Source organism: Nasonia vitripennis, assembly GCF_009193385.2.
Source record: "Nasonia vitripennis strain AsymCx chromosome 1 unlocalized genomic scaffold, Nvit_psr_1.1 chr1_random0002, whole genome shotgun sequence".
NCBI classification, from domain to species: Eukaryota; Metazoa; Arthropoda; class Insecta; order Hymenoptera; family Pteromalidae; genus Nasonia; species Nasonia vitripennis.
This window is the reverse complement of record NW_022279588.1, coordinates 3,971,169-3,998,154: the sequence shown is the minus strand read 5'-3', so window position 1 is coordinate 3,998,154 and position 26,986 is coordinate 3,971,169. Positions and strand designations below refer to the sequence as shown.

At 32.6% G+C, this 26,986-nt stretch overlaps 1 protein-coding gene across 6 annotated transcripts in view; it reads right to left on the bottom strand.

Annotated features, from left to right (window-relative positions):
- Positions 1 to 26,986, bottom strand: part of Usp7 (ubiquitin carboxyl-terminal hydrolase 7) — a 611,141-nt gene that overhangs the window by 504,264 nt on the left and 79,891 nt on the right. For all 6 annotated transcript variants that reach the window (XM_032601215.1, XM_032601217.1, XM_031921170.2 and 3 more), the window contains 1 exon segment: positions 19,165 to 19,440. In XM_032601215.1, coding sequence (XP_032457106.1) covers positions 19,165 to 19,440 — 276 coding nt within the window.

The following is a 26,986-nucleotide window of genomic DNA, read 5'->3' as shown; positions in this document are numbered from 1 at the left end:
GTATAGGCCAGGAAATAGTAGATGCCCGCAGACAAGAAATGAAGGACTCTAAAAGGAGTCTTAAGAAGAAAATCTACAAAATCAAACGACGGTGCCTTAAGAAATTACAGGATGAGGTCGAACAAGACCCTTGGGGTCGACCATACAAAATAATAATGAAGAAGATTAAAGGAAGCTACGTGCCCTCTCCAAAATGCCCGGTGCTATTACACCGGGTAGTGACCACGCTGTTCCCTAGACAACTGGAAGAGCCAAGTGTTATCGAAAGAGGTTTAAATAAAGAGGCTATCGCACCGATCACGATTGAGGAATTGTTAGCCGCCTGCAGAAAGGTAGGAAACAACAAGGCCCCAGGAACGAATGGCATTCCAAATATTGCGTTGAAGCATGACATTCATGCTCATCCAGAGGTCTCCGTAGTATATGTCTAGAAGAGGGAACATTTCCCACAAACTGGAAAAAACAGCGACTAGTGCTTCTGCCAAAAGGAAAAAAAACCACCCGAGGAGTCCTCAGCATACAGACCACTCTGCATGGATACCCCGGGTAAGATCCTGGAACGCATAATCTGCGTCAAAATGGATAATTTTATAGAAGAAAAAGGTAGATTAGCAGAACGCCAATATGGCTTCAGAAAGAAGCGTTCAACCCTGGATGCAGTTAGTCTAGTGATTTACACTGCACAAACAGCTATAGAGGGGAAAAGATGGAAGGGAGGAAGGAAGAAGTATTGCGCCAAAGTCACATTGGATATCAAAAATGGATTTAATTCGGCCAGATAGAGTGAAATACACGAGGCACTACGAAAGCAGGATGTGCCCTTATATATATATGTGTGTGTGTGTGTGTGTGTGTGTGTCTCTCTCTCTCTCTCTCTCTCTCTATATATATATATATATATATATATATATATATATTATGACGGGCGATATTAGCACGTCATAAGCTCAGCATGCCGCGAGAAGAAAGACTTGTACTAAATCCACACTGTTACAGGTACCAGCGCTGGCAAGGCGGGGAGAGCCGCTGGACGACACGAGAGAGGCGGAGAGAGGGGGGAGAGAGAGAGAAAATTCGGCGACACGCGACTGAGACGCGTGCCGCCAGATACGATCCGACCTTTGAACTGACTCCTCGCGAGGCGCTCAGTATTTTCGGGAGATAGCTGTTAAGAGAGTGAAAGTCGAAGTGTGTGAGTGTGCGTGCGTATACGACGTTGCGTCTCGCTACCGCATCCAGAACTGCACCGACGGGGTTCCGACTGCTGACAGCGAACATTAGGGCGATACCGGCTAACTGTAAGTGCCAGCTCTCTCTCTCTCTCTCTCTCTCTCTCTCTCTCTCTCTCTCTCTCTCTCTCTCTCTCTCTCTCACGCTACACTCGCCAGGGCTCTCCTTATCCTCCCTCGTACCTGCGACCTCGCTTGCTCGCATGCAAGCCCTGTATATAGCTTATCAATAAACGATGTGACTGTCCCTCAACAATCTCGGTAGTCGTTATTTTGCGTGTTCCTACGCGTACACTTGTATCTCGCTCCATCACCGACCCAGCCGCCTCCGCGGGCTTGCGTCTCGTATATGTACGAGATCGCAGCGTAACTGGCCTGGCCGGAACCTATTCAGCACTAGGTGCTATCCCGACGACTCTCTTCCTCGAGAGTAACGAGGTCTACGGACCTTGATTATAGCGGAACTGGAAACTGAACAACTGCATCCAGCACACCGTTATAATATATATATATATATATATATATATATATATATATATATATATATATATATAATATATATATATATATATATATATATATATATATTATATATATATATATATATATATATATTATATATATATATATATATATATATATATATATATATATATATATATATATATATATATATATATATATATATATATATATATATATATATATATATATATATATATATATATATATATATATATATATATATATATTATATATATATTATATATATATATTTATATATATATATATATATATATATATATATTATATATATATATATATATATATATATATATATGTGCATTAAGAGTGGCGTCCGCTTACCGTACGGTATCGGCCCATGCTACCTGCATTATCGCAGGTATGCCACCCATTGATCTTTTAGCGTTGGAAAAAAGGACGTATTCAAAGCTAGGAGATGATCGAGTGACAAAAGCCAGAAGGAGATCTGGGTTTATGAGTGCCTGGCACAGGAAGTATTTAGCTCGCAGTGGAAAAGAGCGAGACTCGTGCTTATCGAAAAGCCGAAGAAAGAGGACGTGGATACCTGAGAAGAGTACTGTGGTGGATGTCATAACACGGGCTGACCTTAGCGTTTAATAAGACCGAAACTGTTTTCTTGACAGTAAAGCGTTTACCTACCATCAACGTCCGGAGGCCGAGACCAACAGTTACTCATGGCGATCACAAACTTGATCCTGCTGTCGGTCGCCGCGAAAGGAAGAGAAATAACAATGCGCAATTAGTAGAGTAGGTGGATCGCATGTCTAAAGGCTAGGTGGACTAGGATCCTTATTAAAAATGTAGGTCCGTGGGTGTACAGGAAGTGGGGAGGAGGTCAACTTCTACCTTACCCAGTTTCTCTCCGGTCACAGATACTTTAGTCGCGATGAACGGGGTGGCATCACCGGCATGTAAGTACTGCGGCGACGAACAGGATTACGTAAGACACACGTTTTTTGACTGCCCTCGCTGGGCTGAGAAGCGTAGTGTTCTAGAGCTAACGATAAGGGCTTTTATGCCCGAAACTGTAGTTGAAACGATACTTGATAGCAAGCAGAATTGGGACGAGATAAGACTAGTTGACAGCTAGAATAGCTTAAGACAGGCGACCCTCCTACGAAATGCGGAAGCGGTTAGCGGAAGGGTTTTCGCGGCCCTATGAGAAGTGGAGTTTTAGTGGGTTTGCCTAGCGATAGTCCCGCGTCAGGAGAGTCCTACACACTGGGAGCCTCGCATGGCTCCTGTCATAGTGCATCAAGCATTTATCTAACTCTCCGGATAAACAAAAAAAAATGGGGAAGTCGGATAGTGACTTGAATTTGTCCTACAACTCAATTTTCAAGGACATTTTAAAGTCAACTTCGATATTTTTAATAGGGACCCAATTTTTTGATTGCGGGAATGAAAAGAGCGGGAAATATTACGTTCAGGATAGTATTTTTAGTTAGGATACCGAAAGTCATCTCAAGGTCAAGCAGCCAGTTTGAAACCCCACCAGCGTAATTTTTCTGCTAAGGTACTTCTAAGCACTATTTCTCAACCAGACAGAGTGTTAAAATTGAGTAGGAAATTTATGTATTCCAAGTCTTAATGAAAAAAAAAAAAATAATTACAGCACTAGCTAAAAACTCGCTCGCTCGTTCTATTTCAACATTGATTCAAGCTTTAAATATATATATATATATATATATATATATATATATATATATATTCCACAAATTTATGATAATAGCAATATGAAACAAAAACAATAATAACAAAAAATATATAAATATTTAAATATAATTTTATTTTAAAATCAAAAGTAATTGCATTATAACATTAAAAAAGAATACTTATTATTTAAATTTATGCGATGAGATGTATTAAACATAATACCAAAGAGATTACATTTAATTTACCAACCTTGATGATAAAAATCACGTGATTTATCACACAATCAATTACATGAGAAATTGCTTGAATTCTTACGTAATGAATTACGTAACTACATAAGTTCACTTCATCCCAAAAACTACCCCTCTTTAAGGGGTTGGGGTGAGCCGGAACTTTACCGAAAGTAGACCGGAAGTCTACCAGAAGTTGACCGGAAGTAGACCGGAAGTAATAAAAAATACAAAATGACACGGAAGTGACCGAAAATAACCGGCAATAAACCAGAAATATACCGAAAATGAACAAGCAATAACTAAAATGATGCATATTTGCTGAAGTACTCTTAAGGGGTGAATTGGAAATGAATCAACAAATAGTTAATAAAAATTTAACAACATTTTTAAGTTTGAAAAGTATTAATCATAAACTGTAAATAATTTGAAAGCCTTTCTTATACATAAATAAATAGATATATATCTACACACACACACACGCACGCACGCACGCACACACAACTCCGCTACGCCGGTCGCAAGGCCGGGGCCCCACCACACAAAAGGTGGGGAAGGAGGAGCAGAAGGAGTAGCAACCTAATTAAAATAACCAAGGCTCATTTGGCCCGGATGACAGCACCTTGTTTAAGAGGTCAAGCCTGGGTTAAATCTTGCAAAAAAACAAAAAGATATTCTTCTTACCGAAAATTTTTGATTTGATGTAATTTGAAAAAAAAAAATTCTGTTGAAAATATATACCATTTTTATCGAAAAAAAAACATGTATATGGTGTAAAATCATTGACCAAAATTCATGACATTTCACTATATAAATAAGTGTTTTCAGTCACTTGCCACGTCTTTTTGAAAGATCCGGACCGTCTTCTTTACTCTATCCGGGCTTAAAATGTACCTTAAACATGCCCCCTCGGACCGATCGAGAGACATTGCTAAAAAATATAAATCAAATACTGCTAGCAACAAATTTTGTTGCTAGCAATGTTTAATTGATATTTATTAGATAACAAAATTTGTTGCTAACTATATTTAATTCATATTTTTTAGAAATTTCTCAGTGTATAATAAATATTGATTTAAAATTTATGATTTCGAACAAAAGATTCTATAGAAATATTAGAATGAACGCGAACAGTGGTGTCAGATCAAAGAAATGATTGTATTATTGCGAGGTTTTGATCACTTGTTTTGGTATAACTTTCAAAGCTTCCGAATATATCCACCAGGTGTGCCACTTTTGCATAACTTGCGAATTCTTAAAACGGGATCAATCACCACATTATGGAGCGTTTTTCAATGTTACAACTATGTCAGATTTATCTATTTATTAGTTTATACTACAAAATTTAATTGTAAACTCATATAAAAATTTGAGTAAATAACAATGAAATTTTTAATTTCAATTGAATGTAATTATAAGATCATTTTAAATTTATAAGTTAAAAAATGTTATTATATTAATGTATTATTGTAAGTCATGCTTCGTGGAGTGCGTGGTAGCATGGCCGGGTAAATTGAGTACGTTATTATAATAATAGTATTTATCATTCTATTATAATGGTTTAATGTTGTAACTGTTGCATAAATATAAGTGTATTTATATTTTATTTAAAATATATCGTGTTTTAAAATATTATTTATTGTTTTACATTATTAAATATAATTATTATTAATTGCAATGATATATTTTATATTTGAGACTAAAAAAATTAATAGAATTTTCACTTGTTCTGTTTTTTTAGATTGTTAAACGAAATAAATATAATTACTTAATATTGATTAAATGTATGTTTTAAGATAAAACTCGCCTTCGTGGCGCTACCGCGCCACTTGATAAGTTCCAATGAATTATTATTAATTTTATATATTGATAACATTTTATTATTAATACAAACTAATTTTAATCTCTTATTTATTATACTAGGATTTGATCAGCGTGCTTTGCGCTTCATAAGTTAGATTTTATCTGGTAATAATTTAATAATTTTTTATCCTTTTTTTTTAACACTTAGAAAAAAATTTAATTTATTATTCTTTATAATCATATTTATAAAAAAAATGTATATCTTTCACTCTTTAAAAATGTACAACATTATAAAAGATATTCTAAAATATATTATTCCAAAGAGTTAATTCCATATTAGTACTACATTCAAATTTATATATTTAATATAACTCCTTAGTAAATATTTTATAATAATTGCATGAAGAGTTTCATAAGTTTGAGGAGTTTTGTTATCATTGAATTTAAAATGTTTTTTAAATGTCATTTTTTTATACTGACGCTAGATCTATATTTTATGCTTTATTCTTGACTCCTTGGTATATGTTTTACAATATTTAAGAGATTTATCAAATTTTTAGAAAGTAGAAAATTTACTTTTTTCTAAAGCATAGACGTTGTTTCCTTATTTACTCATCAGAATAAATCTTCCTCATTATGAATCATGATTAATCTTAACGAATATAATAAAACACACATTAATTAAATAATGATGAAATAGGATTTATTGCTAATTCGGAATATGATGAGAAAACATATACTCTAAATTACTTAGGCAAAATGGATCAAGAATGTGAATTTTGTAGCGCTAAACACTTTTTATTTGAATTACCAGTTGATACAAAATATAGCAATTATTGTCATAAAGGAAAGGTTTAATAAAAAATAAATTTTAATATCCGATTTGTTTATTGCAGTATTACTAATCGCAAATCACAAGAAAGTAAACAATTTATGCGATTAATACCAAATTATAAAAATGCTTTAGCTTTTGCCAGTTTTGGGGAAAATAGATATTGTTCCTGGCCATGGCGCTTAAGTTTTTCGCATTTGTGTTCAAACTTATCATAATGCTTATTCATTAAAACCAGTAACAAATAAAAATAGAAAATTTTGACAATTATATATAATAGACAACGAAATAGCTAATGAAATTCGGCTTTCAAATTATAAAATGCAACATGAAATTACTAAATGAAAATGACAATATCTTAGGTAAAATAAATCCTTATGCTGAAGCATACAAAATGATGCATTAAGTTAATGAAGAAGAATTAAAACGTGCTTGAAATGCCAATGAATAACCTAGAGAGGTTAACATTTTTATTACACGGCAAAATTATTCTAATAATAAAATCTTTGAACTTCCATCATGTAATGAAGTTGCAGTAGTTTTTGTAGGTGAGGAAGGAGAACCTCCATTTAATCTTGATTTTTGTATTGATTCTAAAATTCAAAACCTGAAATATTTCAATTATAAGTAAACATCTAAATCCTATGACATATCCTTTAATTTTTCCTTTCGGACAAGGAGGATGGCAGCAACCTAATTATGAAAGTAAAATTAAAAATAAAACCCAAGTTACAGCGTTGCTATATTATTCTTTTCTTTTAAGTGTAAGAAATGAATTTAATCCTTGTTTAAATTTAGGTAAATTAACTCAACAATTTATAGTCGATTCATGGTGTGAAATTGAAGGAACGAGATTATTATATATTAGAAATCAGCAAGCAAAATTAAGAACTGATACGTATCGTGGATTAATGGATCATGTAACAAATAAAGCTCAATCAATTAATGTCAACATTGGCAAAATGGTTATTTTACCATCAACATTTATTAGAAGTCCGCATTCTTTGCAACAAAATTATATAGACGCAATGACAGTTGTCCAAACATTTGGAAAACCTGATTTATTTGTTACTATGACTTGTAATCCTAAATGGATTGAAATTGTAGGAAATTTAAATGAGAATGAAAATACATAAGATAGACCTGATTTAGTAGCTCGAGTTTTTTATCTTAAAGTAGCTGCATTCTGGAATGAATTACAAAAAAAAATTTTCGGTAAAATTATTGGTTACATTTATGTAATTGAATTTCAAAAGCGAGCATTACCTCATATGCATGAACTACTATATTTAGATTTTAAAAATAAATTTTATAGTTCTGATCAAATTGACAATATTATTAGCGCTGAAATACTAGATGAAAGTATTTATCCTATTCTGTATGGTCTTTTTAAACAACATATGATACATGGACCATGTAAAATTCAGAATAAAAATTCACCATGTATGGATAAATCAAAATCTATTTGTACTAAAAAGTTTCCTAAACCGTTTGCTTCATCTACTAATTATAATGTAGAAAATGGATACCCAATATATCGTCGACGTAATGATGGACGAATAATAAAGTACCGATCGAATCGTACTGCTAATAACCAATTTGTAGTCCCATATAATCCTTATTTATTGCTAACATTTAATTGTCATATTAATGTCGAGATATGCAGCACTGTAAAAACAATTAATATTTGTTTAAATATTTATATAAAGGTTCCGATTCCGCTTTAGTAGGTTTTAGAAAAGAGAATGATTCTAATAATTTAAATGAAATCACTAATGTTTTAAATTACGATGAAATAGAACAATATTTAGCTATGTGGTACGTATGTCTGCCTGAAGCAATGTATAGATTATTATTAGAATTTATATTATACGATCAATCCCACGTAATTTATCGATTAGCGGTCCATTTAGAAAATAAACAATTTGTATATTTTAAACAAGGATCTGAAACAGAATTAATAGATCGTAATGTGAATACTATATTGACAGCTTGGTTTGAATTAAACAAAATTGATTATTTAGCACAAGATTTATTATATATTGAAATTCTCAATCATTACGTGTTTGATAAAAAATTAAAAATTTGGACTCCACGAAAACGAATATATAAACCCATATTGAGTCGTATGTATTTTGTTGATCCTAAAAAACGTGAATTATTTTACTTACGTATGTTGTTATTACATGTAAAAGGTGCCGCATCATTTGAAAATATATGAACTGTAGAAGGTATCGTATATTCTTCATTTTATGAAGCAGCGTTAGCTTAACATTTAATATCAGCGGATAATGAATGGGATAAATGTTTACTATAAATTATTAATTACCCAATGCATTAATTCAGTTATTGAAACGGTCACGGCTCTTCTCGATCCGGTGCAAATATTTGATTTATATTATTATTGAATAGCTGTGAACATTTACTGCCCTGTGTCGTAATTCTGACGACAGGTTAAAAAAAGAGAAAGAAAGAATGTAATTAATGATTTTAGTATAGGTCCGGTCCGGGATACCAGGTAGTGGAGTTTTATCCAAATAATACGATCTTGTTGTAGGTTTAAAGAACAAATAAAATATATTCAGTGAATCGTTTTTTATGAAGAATATTGCGTAAATTGCAATATTTTTTTTAACAAAAAAAAAGTGTAAATCCGCTTTTGATTTTTACAATAGATTTTAGATACGCTTTATTTTGCGTTATCCTTAACTAATTATAGTGCATTTTTATAGATGTCGTGTACAATCTATATGTTATATTTGTTTGTAAATGATACGCTTAAATTGGGTTATCATTTGAATTTAAATGCGCAAGTGTTTATTTCAGTGAAATACAATTTATAATTAGATGCGCATAAATTGCGTCATCTAAATCTAATAGAATTAAGTTTATAAATAAGATAAATTTTCTATGTATAATCTAAGTCTAAATTATACGCTAAAATTGCGTTATCATTTGAACAAGTCAAATTTGAAATAATATTTCTAAGTATTTCTACTCAAGGCGGAAATTGCTCTTGAGTTGAGACTAGTGCGCTTAAATTGCGCTAGAGCTAGTGAATACGCTAGGCCGCGCAGAGCCTTTTATATTATGCTAAGCGAGTGCGAATCGAGCCGCCAAATTAACCCTACAATCAAAAATCTCACACGTATACAAATATACGCGAGCAAAGCTGCGCACGCTTCGCCGCTGCCGCGTCATCGCTCGTTCCTAGTCAGCACGCATACACATGTTCATCGGTACGACCTACGCCGCTGCGTGCTCGCTATTGTTGCGTAATCTTTGTTATGCTCCTCTACCGCCGCTGCTGGCTACTCTGCGGTGTTGTTTACGTGCCAGAGCGGGGCAGCGGAGCATTCTTGTGTTTTTGAAAATTAGTCGAGTGACTTTAGAATTTATGAAATATTGATTTGATTTTAATTTAGGCCGCGGATCGTGTGCGGGGTATTGCATTATATGCTTTAATTTTAATTTTTCATCATCCTTGCAATGCTAAAGAACTATACAATAAATATAAAACTTATTTTTATGATCCTAAATTAAATGATGAAATTGCAGAACAAAATTATTTAACGAGAATTAATAATATTTTAATTTCACATGCAATAACGTTACGTGATTATGATTTACCTTTAATTGACAAAACTATTCAAATTTTCAAATTACTCAAATGATTGCGAAACTACTCCATTAGCACCTTCATATGATTCGAACATTATTCACTCATTTAATAAGAGATAACGTGATAATTTTAACAAGGTTATAAAAGCAATACATTCTAATGAAAAAAATTAAAAATTAATTTTTGTGGATGGTCCCGGAGGATCAGAAATAAAACTTATTTACACAATATATTAATTTCATATCTTAATTATCATCAAATTTCAGTTATAACTGTAGCTTGGACTAGTATAGCCGCAAATTTGTTACATGCAGGTAAAACAGTTTATACAACATTTAAATTACCATTAAATTTATCAGAATTATCAACAAGTAATGTAAGTCCTAATTCAAATTATGGAAAATTTATAAAAACAATAAAAGTATTAAAATATGCGTTTAATGCTATTGATAAATTATTTAAAGATTTGCATAATTCAGTAGAACCATTTGGAGGAATAGTAGTCGTATTATCAGGAGATTTTCGTCAAATATTACCTGTTGTATGACGTGGAAGTCGAGCTCAAATTCTAGAATCATTTGTCAAAAAAAGTTCAATATGGAATAAATTCAAAATTATGAAATTAATTGATAATAATAGAGTCACAAATAATGATCAATCGTTTAAATCTCGGTTATTAAACGTAGGCGAACAATAAATTGCACATTTTAATTTGAAAAAGAAAACCACGTAACTTTAATATCCAATGATTTGTTATCTAGAGGAAATTTAATATATGAGTTATAAGTTTCAGAAATAAGATTTATCCCAATGACAAAACATTATATCAAAAAGTAATATTAGCACCAAATAATATTGATGTTTTAGAAATTAACGACGAAATATTAGATCTATTGGAAGGAGATATACCCAATGGACTTCCTCCTCATAAATTAACATTAAAATTTGATGCGATTGTAACTTTATTGAAAAATTTAAATTTAGATGATGGTTTATGCAATGGAACTAGATTAATTATACAAGAATTACGATCTTATGTTGTTAAAGCTGAAATTATTACTGGTACCTCTAAAGGTAAAATTATTATAATACCCCGAATTGATTTAAGTCCTTCAATTGAAGAAGTTCCATTTACTATGGTACCAAGACAATTTCCATTTAGATTAGGACTTGCAATGACTATAAATAAATCTCAAAGTCAAAAGTCTGACAATGTAGGATTATATTTACCGTCTTCAGTTTTTAGTTATGGTCAATCATATGTTGCTGTATCTGGAGTACGTCAAAAAAATAATTTAAAAATATTATTAGCAAAAGATTTAGTAATAACAGAAAACCAAGATGATAAAATTAATTATTTAAATAAATGCTTCAATGATAATCTATAAATGTATACTAAAAATGTTGTATATCGTGAAATTTTTGAATTAGACAATTTTTAACTAATTTTATATGACGTATCTTCTAGTATTCTCGATAATTAATATTTTATTTATGTAAATACGTTAATACTGAACATTAATTTAATTTTTCTATACATTATAAAATTTTTAATATGGTTATGTATAAGTATGTTCTGCCTAACAATTAAATAATAAGCATCAAAGAAATAAAAATAGCAGCAACCAATTTCATTGCCATTGGTAATGCTTGTATATTATCATTTTTATATAATAAATTAATTAAAAAGCAAAATATAATTATTTAATTATAAAAGTTTTATATTGTAAGCATCAAACAAATAAAATAGAAGCAACCAATTTCATTGGCGTTGGTAGCGCTTGTGCATTATAATTTATATATTTAATAAATTAAATAATAAAGTTATTTAAATATTATTAAATTTACAGTACATAACTACATTTTAAATTAATATAAAAGCTGCTTCTGAATCTCAAATTTAGTAGCGCTCTTTTCATTATATTTACAAATTCATGGTATAGAATATGTATATAAAAATTTAAAAATAAACCTTGTGCATAATATAAATTTTAAATTTTGAATTAATTAATGAGAACTAAGATGTATTTTTCGTAAATGAACTACTGAAAAACTGTAAATTTACTACAAATTTAGTAAAATATTTATTCCGAAATAGAAAAATTACAATTTTGTGTAGTAATTTTACAACTTTGAAAATATGTTCCATAATTTCCTACTCTGAGAATAGTAGCTCTATAAAACTCTTTTTACCGGGTACATCGGATTTATTCGACAATAAATTATAAGTTGCTTCAATAAGTAAATAATTTTAAATAATTTTAATAATTAATAAATTGAAATATAACAATAGATGCGACCAATTTTATTTTTTGGTAGCGCTAGTATAGCATCTACAATAAATAATATATTATAAAAATAATAAATCAAAATATCAATAACCAAAATAATTACAATTTAATTTTGATACAAATATGTGATTTTAATGGTAGAATTTATTAAGCATTTTAACAGACTTATTAATTGAATAAACTTTGTAACGGGGTGAGACTTGACGTGAGAGGAGAAAATCACAAAAGGAGACGCCGAGTCCGTGAATCGATCCGGCGCTCCCGAGATCTCTAGGCGCGCGTGCTACCGCTTGAGCCAACGCCGCCCTATTTCGTCACTCTCTATCCTGCCTCGATTACCGGCGTGGCGAGGGACGTTGTTCCTCGTTATAACTTTACTAAATTATATTAACATTTACTTAAATTATATTAAAATTATCTTTAACATTTACTTTTTTATAATAATTGTTTTGACCATAAATTATTTATCCTAATTATTCAAACAATATTAAATAAGTAAACGTACAAAACTTATATAATATACGCATATATTGTCAATTATATTAATGCGGGCTTCTTTCGATATACTATCTAATTTTTCAATATATTCTGCAGATTTGGTCTAGATGAAAAGGATGCTGCAAATAAATATTTGTGCAGATATGATCTTTTTTTTAAATCAATCTATTTGTGAATATAAAATCACGAATGCTGTATGTATTCATGTATATTACAAGATGTAATCAGCAGATTTGGTCTAGATGAAAAGGATGGTGCAAGTAAATATTTGTGCACATATGATTTTATTTCTAGAAGGTATTTGTTTGTAAACATAAAATTACGAATGCTGTATATATTTTTGCATATCTTAAGATGTCATCTGCAGATTTGGTCTATATGAAAGTGATGCTACAAATAAATATTTGTGCAGATTTGATCTTTCGTTTAAAGCTATCTGTTTGTTTAAAATGACGAATGCTGTATGTATTCATGCATATTACTAGATGTAATCAGCAGATTTGGTCGACATAAAAGGGATGCTGCAAATAAATATTTGTGCAGATGTTTTTCTATCAAGTTATGTGTTTGTGAATATAAAATGACGAAAATCTTTTTGAAATAGATTTTTTTTTATGTAAAGAGCACTTACATGAGTTATTTCAGTAGGGAAAGATAAATTCATAATAAACAGTAAAAATATTTTAAAACAGATCCTGTGTACTATTAGCCATACCTTTTTTTATAGAATGTTGGCTATATTAAATACATTTATTTATGGAACGTTCCACATCAAACGTAACAAAGCTCTGCCTAAAATTCCTTTTGATCTAAAAATTTTTTAAAATATGGAAAATTTAGCATTTTTTATGTACTTTCAATTAGTGAGGGGCATTTTTTTTAATTTTGTTCCCAGACGGAGCTACGCATTCCCTAACCTTAAAAAATTACTACTTTACGAAATGATCAAGCTGTCAGAAATCACAGGGGCTCAGAAAAATTCTAAGCAATGACTATTTTCATGTATTTTGAGCTGCTGAACAAGAATCCGACGGTATTTTTTACCGATACCTCAAGCGTTCGTCCCTAACCTCAAAAAATACCCCCCAAAATTGCTTTTTCATGCAGTTGAGAGGTTTATCTTGTGATCGACGGGAGGAAAATTATTGACAGAGAGTATTTTTATATATTTTGTGCTGCTGAACACGAAACTGGCCGTCTTTTTTACCGATACCTCAAGCGCTCGTCCCTAACCTCAAAAAACCATCGAAAATGTCTTTTTTACCCGGTTAAGAAATTTACATCTAGAGGAAAATCATTGACGAAGGCTATTTTTATGAATTTTGGTCCACTGAATTTGATCACGAAGCTAAATTTTATTTTTTTACTTTTACCTCAGTGCACTTAAATAATGTAACTGATTACTGATAATATGGTTTATACTGTGCAATTTTTTTATTGATTATGAGAGCTCTCTGCGTTTTACAGGGTTGAGACTGTCTTTATTACAAAGCCCGCATTACTTTCTTTTTTTTATTTTTTAAAGTTTTTTAATTATTACTTTTATTTTTGTATATTTGTATTATTTTGTTGAACATATTTTAAATTCAGTTATTAATATTGTACTATTGATAATGGACTTGGTGCATTAGAGTATCTAAACACAGTAATTTTTTTGTCGAGAGAAACTAAAAACGCATGTCATTCTGACATTTTTTTTACATCGTCTGCTGCAATCGCATTAGTTGTTGACAGTAGACAGTCAAATTAATGGTTTGTCCAAGTTCGAGCAGCTCATGATGAACAATAACCCTTCCAATCCCACCAAACACTCAGCAACACCTTCTGAGTTTGGGCCTTAACATTTTTAACCTTAATATTTTTAGGCCTTAAAAATTTTAGGTTATTTAAATTTTTCTGTAAGCCGTGAATTCATTTACATCTTTTCTCAATGACTGATATATTTTATTTGTTTACTAGCGCGAATCACCTCACTCCTAACGTCGTTCGGTTAAAATATATATATTGCAATAGTGATAAAATTCAAGTTTTGTTAAGATACTTTTTTCTAATGTCAATTCCTAACAGGGGGGAAGTACAAATTTAAAAAAATCAAGATTTGATACACGAAAATCACGCATTGATTTATAATGAAAAGTAAAATTCCGAAACTGAAATTATTAAAAAACTATGACAGTCAAAAAAATTAATTTTGAATCTACTATTATATTAAAGTCCTTAATGTCCCCGTGTGCCGTGAAGCCTCTCACATCCTTTCCCAATAAGTTAACATCTAGGATATCACTTTGAGCCTTACGATTTTTAGGCCTTAAAATTTTTGGGCATTACAATTTTTGGACCTTAAATATTTTTGAGCCTTAATAATTTCGGGTTATTTAAATATTCCGGTGTGCCGTGCAGCCATTCATATATTTTTTCAATAACAGACATATTTATATCTATTCGTATAATTCTTATCTCATTTGAATTTTTTGAACTGTGTAACAACATAGACTTAAGGGTAACAATTTCAGACCTGTCTCAACGATCGCCAAAGCGAACAGCGCCTCTCCACTAAACCCATAAAGTCGACAGTCACAAGTTTGTAGCACAAAAAGTTCAAATGAAAAACCTTATACAAGACCAAAGCTAATGTGACAATACAAAGCAAAATAAAAATAGAAAAATCTATAAAAAATTATCCTATAAAATATTTGTACGCATGCGCAGACTGCTATTGTAATATATAAATATTATCGTATAAATGTTACATGTGAAAGTCGATGGATTTGTTCTTCGTGAGGTGTTCAGTTCACGATGCTGCGAAAATATCGGGGCGATGAAACTAGTACAATAGATTATCGGTAAATGCGTTCGTTTATTAATCGTAATTCACAATGTATGGTTTAGTTTTTTTAGATATATATTAGCAAAATGTAAGTAATGGACTATAAAATAGAATAATAATAATATGAATTATAAATAATAATAAACATATAAAATATGTCAGTTCTGTTACTTAAGGTACCTGTGTGCCATGAAGCCATTCACATCTTTTCACAATGACTGCCATATTTTATTTGTTTATTATTATTAATATATATACTACTGCTATAATATAAAAGTATACTTAATCTAAAAATAATTAACTTTTAAAAAAGTAAAAGGTTAGGCGAGTTTGATATATTCCGCAACGAAATAACAGATTAAAAAGAACTGAGATCAATCAACCAAAGTCAAGTTTATTATATTCAATCATAATGAAGCAACAAAATTTGTTTGGTCAATAAAGGGCTTACTTAACTTAAAGTTAAGTTATATAATGATCAATTAGGAACAACTCTCAGAATACTTACTGCGTAACTATCCTGTACAAGTAAGTATCCTGAGAGTTGTTCCTAATTGATCATTATATAACTTAACTTTAAGTTAAGTAAGCCCTTTATTGACCAAACAAATTTTGTTGCTTCATTATGATTGAATATAATAAACTTGACTTTGGTTGATTGATCTCAGTTCTTTTTAATCTGTTATTTCGTTGCGGAATGCATTGTATATGTTTATAGCTACAAAATAGCTGTACTTTTTACTTACAGTTTTACTTATTCTTGGCAAAGGTATAATCTCATTTCTAGTATTGCTAGTGCTTCTAGTGAATATGTTTCCTAATCTAACGTAATGCAAAGACACAGCCTCTAATTGAAAAAGTTGCCTTACTGTAAAAGGAGGGTCTTGCGTTGTAAGGTGATTTTTATTTATAATTTTTAATATTTTCTTTTGTATTTTTTTTATTAAATTTAGAAAATTTTTGTACGCTACTTCACAGGCAATTATACCATAGTTTACAAGACTTTGAAAAAATGCGTAATAAATCATCATTAATGTTTTATAGTCCATTGAATTTTCAATTTCAGCAAAAACGAAAATTAAATACTTAGTTTTTTTGACAATATAATTTATGTGTTTATCCCATTTCATATTAAAATCAAAGCGTAAGCCAAGATATTCATTGTTTCCTACTCTTTTTATTATATTCCTACCTAATTTAATTTCTAACGTGTCAGGAACGCTATCATAGTAGCTACTATACGCTATATACACTGTCTTACTAACATTTAATGATAACTTATTTAAAGTAAGCCACTTTGCAACTTTACTGATATATATATATATATATATATATATATATATATATATATATATATATATATATATATATATATATATATATATATATATATATATATATTGTAACGTGTGAGCACCGCGGCTAACACGAAGCGGTATGAGTACCGCTGCGCCGCGACGAGAGTACGTAGAGTCGCGCGCGCGATAGAAAAACACGTGCGAAATTCTAAGGCGCGAGAGGGACGGAAGGGGCGAGCGCGCGGGCTAGTCCAGCGAGGAGAACAGATAGCTTTCGGCTCCCGAATTGTAAACACGCGGCTTCGCTCGTATCGCGAAAGTGCGTATATCGGTGTTTCGCGGTACGTGTGGCGTTGAGAAAGGAGTGTGTGTGTGTGAGTGCGTTAGGCCGATCCAGGTCCTGCCAAGCGGTCCAGCGCTAGACCACGACAATCGGCGACGGCGTCATCGAGAGGACCAGCAGAAGGTTAGTGTGGATGCGCGCAGTGCTTGAGAGAGAGAGAGATTGCGCGCAAAGTTGTTGCGACTCGTGCATTATTATTATTTTGTCTCTCGACGTATTGTAAATTCACGTTTATCTCGCGAACCTAAATATAACCTTAGTCTTTTTATTTTACGACTTTTTGTTATTATTTAACGACCGCCACCTTGCTAATTCCTTTCCGCGATTACCGCCGCCTACGCGGGCGTTGGACAAGTAGCTTCAACGCATCTGAGTAGCCGAGCACGCACCAGAAGGTGCGGTATCCACGAGAAGAAGCAGCAGGATAAGCTGCATTGCAACGCGGGTTAATCGCTGGCGTTGAGGTGCTATCCGCCGCAACGTGGGATAGCGATCGCATTCAACGTCGTTTAGGCGAATAAAAGTCTCACCCCGTTATATATATATATATTTAAACTTCTCAAAATTTTTATTAAATATTTATTGATTAATTTTCCCTTACGAGTACTTTAGCAAATATACATCATTCTGGTCACTTCCTGTTCATTTTCGGTATATTTCTGATTCATTGCCGATTATTTTCGGTCACTTCCGGTCATTTTATATTTTTTCTGATCATTCTATATTTCTTCTCGTCGACTTCCGGTCTACTTCCAGTAAACTTTCGGTTTACCCCAATTCTTAAGGACGGGTGGTTTTTGGGATAAAGTTAATTTATAGCCGGAGACTACCAGACACATTTTAATATATGGCGCAGTGCGCTGCGCGCACTGTAGTAGACTATAATTTCATTAACTTATTAAATGGAATATAAATACTTGATTGATATTTTTAATATTTGTTTTCTATCACGGAAATATATTAAACTTTACAACATATGATTCATTTCGCGCTCATATAAATTTCAAAATTGCCGCGGTTTCGTCGCCAACTTCCTTTTAAAATTTTAAGGTTATGTCTCGAGAATAGAATAGTTTCGAGAGTAGAATGTCTCTAGAATATTATAAATACACAAATTATAATTTGATATGTATTATAGTATTATATTACATTTTTAATATTAGAATCAATTTTAGAAATCAAAAACAAATCAAAAAATTCTAACGATACTTTTGACGCATGCGCACTACATGAGCCAATCATATTGACGCATTCTTGGCTTCACTTCATCCGGTCATGACTTTTTTATATAGGGAATAGAGTATTTAATAATGACACGTCAAATAATTAAATATCATTATGATTAATTTGTAAATCGCGATCGAAGTGAGCGTTTCTTGCTAGTTGATGATTAATAAATTGTGTACTCGGCAAATTATCTATTCGACGAATTGTCTATTCGGGAAATTGTTTCCGGCGAATCGTTTTTGGCAAATTCTCTGCACACCCAATTAATAGCAAAACACGAGGAAGAAGATCGTAAAGATCAACGCTTTGAATATGAATTTTATTATTACAAAATAGGGCACCAGTTTCGAGAGAAAAACAATGAGTGACACGCAAGGACAACTCTTTAAAGATGCAGAGGCCTAGAAAAAGCCTGACTAACAGCCCAGAACAGAAGAGTGACAAAAGCAAGGCAGGAAAAAATAACGACGTAAGATAGCGGCGATACAGCATGAGAACCCCGTTCTAGAGTTCCTTACAATGCACTAGTGCTATTTACAAAAGCCAGGCTTTGTGAGATCAAGTGGTCCGAAGGGTTACTAGTGAAAGTGGGTCATGACAAGCCATATGCGGAAGTCCTGTGGAAAATTTGAAAGGCGATAAACCCGAACACCAGTAGAATGATGGTATTAAGAGTTAAACAAATAAGATGTAGAGATCTCCTTTCGAAACTAAACTTAAAAAAACTGTATTTCCAAACTTTATGTATATTGCAGTACTTACTTCTACTAAACGGATCCTGTCCATCTTTACAGGAGAGTAAACGTAATTCGGCAGTTGCGTAACAGCTCCAAGAAGATGACTCACTTTCTCCATTACATTGTAAAAAAAAACCTAAAGATCTCTGCGGCTGCCTTTCTTGTGTTTGACTTGATCTTGGCATTACCATAATTTTCCAAGGTAAATTTCTAACAAAACATGGAGGGGATAATTGAGAATCTTTCATTTTTGAAACGCTCTCTACTGTATAGCGAAAAGTTGCTTCTGATCTAGCCTCATCTGAAAAAAAATTTTTTACATTAATATCACATTATTACGAAGTTTGATGAAGTTTGATAATTTAACTAGTAGCATAAATTGTTAAATGTAAAATTTGTAAAATTCAAATTTTAAAAGTCTAAAACTTTTAAATATCAAAATTTGTAAAATCAAGAATTCATAATAATATAATACTAGCAGGGTTACCTCGCTCCTGACGTCGCTTAGTTAATAATGTATGTATATTTATATCTCTAAAGAAAATTTAAAAGTAATAAGATTATAATAATAGCTACAAAAAATTAAAAGGTTACGCTAATAAAAATTTTAATGAATTTCCAATAACAAAATTGAATGCCCTGTCCGATTTCGATTTCGAAGAATCAGCAATGATGGAGAATGATTTAGATAGCATAAGTGAAATATGTGAATTCTGTAATGCTAAACATTTCTAATTAGAAATATTATGTGATATGAAGTTTTCTAATTATTGCAATAGAGGAAACGTTGTATTATCTGACAATATCACTTATCCTTAACGTTTAAAAGAATTAGTTTCTGAAAATACTGACAAAAGCTAACACTTTTTAAATAATAGTAGACAATATAATAATGGACTTGCCTTCGCAGATTTTGGAGTTAGATTTGACGCTCTTTTCGAAAAAGGCCCTCAAATTATACGAATTTGTGATCAAATTTACCACAATTTTTATACCTTACACCCAGACGAAAACAAAGCCAAAAGATATGGGCAACTATACATCATTGATAATGAAATTACCTCGCAATCACGATTACAAACTAATGTGTCATATTCATCAATGCTATTAAAGGAATTAGACACTTTGACAAGTAAACATATACGCTAAATCATACCAAATGATGCACGAAGTCGAAATGGAAGAACAAAATCGTTTGAAAAACAACAAAGTTGAGTTTAATAGTAACGAAATTATAATATATTTAACACGCAACTCTAATCGTGATAAACATAGATATAACGCAGCTAATTGTGATGAAGTAGCTGTGGTATTTGTAGATGGAAACGGTCAACCACCAAAAGATCGAGATGTATGTATACATTCATAACATAGAGTACCTAATAATATACCGTACATTAGTAAACATGTAGATCCTATGTTATATCGACTTATGTATCCTGATGAAGGTTTTGGATCAATGCCCAATATTGTCATAAATTCACAATTAGAAACGATTTTAATCCTTACTTAAATTTAGCAAAATTAACTCAACAATAAATTCTTGGTGCTTGGGTAAGAGTTGAAGGTTCACGATTATTTTTTTTAAATAAAAATCAACACCAATTAAGGACAGATTTATACAAAGGTGTCATGGATCACTTAAAAAATAAAAGTAACGATGACAACATAAAAATTGGAAAAATGGTTATATTAAATTCAATATTTTCAGGAAGTCCATGATCGTTACAACAGAACTTTTTATATTCAATGACAATAGTTCAAAAGTATGGTTAACCAGATCTTTTCATTTCTATGACATGTAACCCAAAATAAAAGGAAATTAAACAAAATTTGGGATAAAATGAATCAGCTATTGGGATTTCGATCTGATATAGTAGCAAAAATTTTTAATGCTAAAGTTAATCTACATAATATTAATTTGCTAAAATATCTATCCAAAACTTTATTTCCAGTTCAATTTATTCAAAATCCTCTAATTCTAATTGAAATTTTTTTAACTGTCACATGAGTCCTAACATCTAAGAATATTCCTACCGTTTTATTTTTTTTTTCTTTAGTGCACCAATAGTGCAAAATTTTAATGTAAAAATGAAATATCGCACTTTCTTGATTTTTCAGGAAATTTAACTGGACTTCTTGGAATTTTTATCTTCCTAGAATTTTAACGCTGATAATATACTCATGATTATGAACAAGGTTTCTTGGTGGTTAAACTTGGTGTAATTTAATAGGTAGCATCATATATCATTTATGATAACTATAATAAGTTGACCTCAGGATCATCCTGATACCTGGACACCATCTACAGCGTCTAAAAATTTTTTAGTATATTTGTTGTACACTCAGTACGTTTTATCATAGACCATACTTGTCCATCCGGAAGGTGATTTTGATACCCGGACATTGTCTGCTGTAGTTGAAAATTTTCTTTGGTACATATGTTGTATACTTATAGTGCATTGTATCATAGGCTATGTCTCGCCATGCAGGAGGCGAATTTGACACCTGGAAATCGTTTACTAAAACTGATTTTTTTTGGTATATTTGGAGATTGTCTACTGGAAGTGAACATTTTTTTTTTTTTGTACATTTGTTGTATCCTGAGAGCATTGTATGGTAGACCACGTTTCGCCATTCAGGATGTAATTTTGCAATATTTTTAGGTTAAGATGAAATTTTGCACTTTACGGATTTTTTAGGGAATTTTTCTTGCCTAATAATTTTGGTCTTCCGGGAAATTTAACGCAGATCATAATAAACTCATGACTATAAACGCAGTTTGTTGTAGTTAACCTAATTGTAATTTTGAAGGTAGTTATATATACCGTTTACCATAACTATAATGGATTAATTTCAGAATCATTTTGACACCTGGACTTCGGTTACTAAAAATGAAAATTAATTTCTAGTACATTTATTATATACTTAGTGCTTTGTATCATAGACCCTGTTTCGCTATTCGCTATAATAATAAGTGTCGAATAGTTATGTATCAGTACAAAATCTGTAACTTAAATAAGGGGCGAAATTTTAACCAGTTTTTATCGTGTAAAATATACGAAGAGAATTGGTTATTGTTTGACAACCTAAAAACAGGACAAATAAAAATTTTACCAGTGATTTTCGTCTTAGGTATAAAATAAACTGTTTTTATTAAGACTAAATATATTTAATAATGAACAACAATAAATGATATTTTAAAGAAAGAAATATATTAAAAATAAAATATGTATACATTACACCGGCACACAAAATAAAAAAAGTTGTCTGCGCGAGAAATCAGACCTATCTATCTTTATACTTTTCGGGTCACTAAATTCGAATATAAGGTCAGTTAGGCCCCATCACGTCAGGGTCAAGGTCAGTTGGAGGTCAAATTAAGAAGAAAAGGTTTTAAAAAATTAAAATGCCATATATTTATGTTTTTTTGGTCGCTGAATCTGAATCTGGGGTCAGTTTTACCCGATCACGTCAGGTTCAAGATCAGTTAGAGGTCAAATTGGGAAGTAACGGTTAAAAAAATTAAAAAGCTATATATTCATGTTTTTTTGGTCGCTGAATCCAAATCCGGAATCAGTTTGGCCCCATCACGTCAGGGTCAAGGTCAGTTCAAGGTCAAACTGAGAAGAAACATTTCAAACCGATTAAAATGTCATATCAAAACTTTCCAAAAATGGAAAAAGATACCGAAAAATTGTAAAAAATCTTATTTAATCACATAATATCTTCCTTGTGTACAGAGAAAAGTTGCTTTCGTTTATATTTTTTTCTTATTTTGCTTTTTTTCCACTAGCTTAGTAACTCTCGATGTCTTTCTTTACTCCTTTTTTCTCTTGTAACGAACTCTTTTTACTTCAAATGACCTATGCAATGGGTTTCTTTTTCTCTTTTTGTTATTTGTTTTAATGTCTCTCTTCAGTGTCCAGCAAAAATCTGCCATCATGTTGACATTCCATCGTATAACATCTACTGCAAACTTTTTGTGGCACCCAGTTTACATTTTGATTGGCTAATTCAATACCAAAGCATTCACTGTAAATAGGATTACCTAAAGATGGAGGAGAATATCTAGCGTCAGTTCTTAAAACGAAAAATCTGTTAGCAAAAGGAACAACGGCCTCTTATTATCGAGACAGAGAAAAATAATATAGGATTTTTTTTACTAACGATGAAGAGAATTCGTTGGTATATTGTATATATGTTAAAGGTTTAGTCGATGCAATAAAACCGAATACGTATAAAGACGAGGAATGGAGACTTTTTATTGATTCGTCAAAACGAAGTCTGAAAGCTGTTCTGCTTCATAACGGAAACAGGTTTGCATCCATTCCCATAGCTCACTCGACTAAGCTGGAAGAGACTTATGAAAATTTAGAAATTGTATTGGAAAAAATAAAGTACTTGGAACATCAATGGAAAACTTGTGGTGATCTTAAAATTACAACCATGATCTTAGGACAACAATCAGGTTTTACTAAAAATCCCTGCTTCTTGTGTTTATGGGATAGTAGAGACAGGGTAAATCACTACGTTAAGAAAGTATGGCCAACTAGAACACATTTTGAACCAGTATCGAGGAACATTATACGTACGCCATTGATTGACCCTTCAAACTATCTGCTACCACCACTTCATATCAAACTTGGCCTCATGAAGCAGTTCGTCAAAGCTCTGGATAAAGATAGCGATTGTTTCCAGTATTTGGAAGAAAAGTTTCCCGCAATAAGTGAAGCTAAATTAAAAGAAGGTATTTTTGATGGTCCTCAAATTCGTACTCTATTTGAAGACGAAACATTATCACAAAAATAAATGACACAGAAAAAGCTGCATGGCAAAGTTTTAAAACTGTTCGTGAGAACTTTTTAGGAAATAAAAAGAGTGAGAACTATCAGGAACTAGTAGAACAAATGTTGGAGAATTTCAAAAATTTGGGTTGCTTGATGAGTTATAAAATGCATTTCTTACATTCACGTCTTGATTACTTCCCTATTAATCTAGGAGATGTCAGTGAAGAAAAGGGAGAGCAATTTCATCAAGATATAAGTGTAATGGAGAATCGATACCAAGGAAGATGGAATGTCAACATGATGGCACATTTTTGCTGGACACTGAAGAGAGACATTAAAACAAATAACAAAAAGAGAAAAAGAAACCCATTGCATAGGTCATATGAAGTAAGAAGAGTTCGTTACAAGAGAAAAAAGGAGTAAAGAAAGACATCGAGAGTTACTAAGCTAGTGGAAAAAAGCAAAATAAGAAAAAAATATAAACGAAAGCAACTTTTCTCTGTACACAAGGAAGATATTATGTGATTAAATAAGATTTTTTACAATTTTTCGGTATCTTTTTCCATTTTTGGAAAGTTTTGATATGACATTTTAATCGGTTTGAAATGTTTCTTCTCAGTTTGACCTTGAACTGACCTTGACCCTGACGTGATGGGGCCAAACTGATTCCGGATTTGGATTCAGCGACCAAAAAAACATGAATATATAGCTTTTTAATTTTTTTAACCGTTACTTCCCAATTTGACCTCTAACTGATCTTGAACCTGACGTGATCGGGTAAAACTGACCCCAGATTCAGATTCAGCGACCAAAAAAACATAAATATATGGCATTTTAATTTTTTAAAACCTTTTCTTCTTAATTTGACCTCCAACTGACCTTGACTCTGACGTGATGGGGCCTGACTGACCTTATATTCGAATTTAGTGACCCGAAAAACATAAAGATAGATAGGTCTGATTTCTCGCGCAGACAACTTTTTTTATTTTGTGTGCCGGTGTTATCTTATAATTATATTCAATTAAAATTCAAAACTTCAATGTTATTAACTTAAATTTTTATATAAGTTTACAAATAATTTATAGTATTAACTAATAAATAGACAGAACTGACATAGTAACTTTGATAAACGAGCCATAATATGGCAACAAATCCCTTGTTAAGCATATTAGAAAACCAAGTTAAAAAAAATCACAATGTCATATATCTGTTGTATGACTCTAACAACCAATAGAAGCACTTCAATTAACATGAAATTAACATCTATATTATATCCTGCATTTTTTAAATTAATTCATCTCATTGTCAGATCTCGATGCAAAGAAAATCTAAAAAACTATGACCGTCACAATGACGAACATTTCGCAATTTATCGTCTATAGTGAGGTAGGTGTGTCTTGACGTCAAATTTAGTCCTGTTTCTCTGATGTTTTGTCCGTCGTAAATAAAATCTAATCCCTTTGATATTATGTTTCATAGATTACATTGCATCAAGGTAAATATATTTTTTTCAATAACTACATAATATTACTCAATATCAATAATTCGGAAAAACCGATTCTAAGCCAGCAGGAGGAGAGGGATGCTCTTCTTCAAATCCTGCGGGGCTTAGAGGGAGTAACGCCAGAGACGAGAGAGCTTGTCCTCCGAAGGGTTTACGGAGAACGTAGCGAAGATCGTCGGGAGTAGAGAGAGAAGAAAGCCGAGAGAGTGAGAGAAGAAAGCCGCGAGTGAGGGGTGCGCCAAGAGAGAGAGAGAAAAAAGAGGTGAGCCAGAAGAAAAACAGAAAGGAAGAGAAGTCGGGGTTGCGGTTGTGATCCAAACGCAACCCCGGGGCGAGTAGGAGGATGCAGGGTGGCGCCCCTGCCCAACTTAAACCCAACCAAAGGGTGGAGAGTTGGACTCTTCCTGGACCTACGATGTGGTCAGTTTCTCTTCGGGGGAGTAGCATCGTTAAGGGAGGGGATTGCGACGTTGTACGTCGCAGCAGCACAAAGCGCGCATCGCGGTTTGCGCAGCAAAGTTTCCGCGACGCCAAAAGACGATCAAAAAGCCGTTCGGTTCTGGCAAGGCCCGCGTTTTCTCGGACACTAGCTGTGTCCCCGGAATTCGTGGAAGTCGCCGACCGTTGCGTGCTCGTCTGTCAGAGCGGACGCGAGATGAGCAGCCAATCATCTTATCTTGCGCCTCGCTCAACCAATCAGTGCTCGTCGTTGGCCGGGCCCTGACGGCCGGGAGAGACACGTCAAGCGCGCGCGCGCCGCGGCGCGGCTCGGCAGTTCTCGTCTGGATCCCGTTGACGCAACACGTCAACGAGAGAGAGAGAGATAGATAGGTCTTTATTTGCTAAAAGCAAAAAATAATACCAATTAGATCACAACGACTGTGTCGCATACAGTCTAACAAAAAGAGATAATAAAATATGTAAAAATACTGTCACATAAAATCACATTTCGTCATATTTAATTATCACATTAAACTTTTCTAATATTACGCTGTACATTTAAGGTTTGGTCATAGACCTATCTGTATTGCACGTTTGAAATCTAAAATACGTAATACTGAAAGAATTTTTACGGCCTAAGGGCCGAGTCTGACTAGATTAAAACTAGATTAAGATTAAGAATGCAGCGCCAGAGGGCGCAGAGTCGTCACGATTCAGTGGCCAGCAGGTGCCGCCGTAGTGCCCCCTTGAAGGAGGCGAGAGATGGCAGGTTTCGCAGAGTAGAAGGGAGAGAGTTCTAAAACCGAGCACCCTGGACCTGGAGGGCCCTAGCCCCGGTTTCAGTACTCACGGTAGGTATGCTCAGTTCCGGGGGAACTCCCCTATTGGAGAGTCTTTGCTTGTGTTTATTGAACAATGAGGCCAGATACGAAGGTTCACCGTTCCGGATTATTCTGTATAATAGAATGGTCTCAAAGTAGAGCCTTCTGCAATCGGTGCAAAGCCATTTTAGACTCCTCCGGTAAAGACTGATGTGTTCATCCCTCCTAAGCCCGAAGATGAATCTCACATACGAATTGCTCAGTCTCTGTATCCGTATTCGTTGTTCGTTA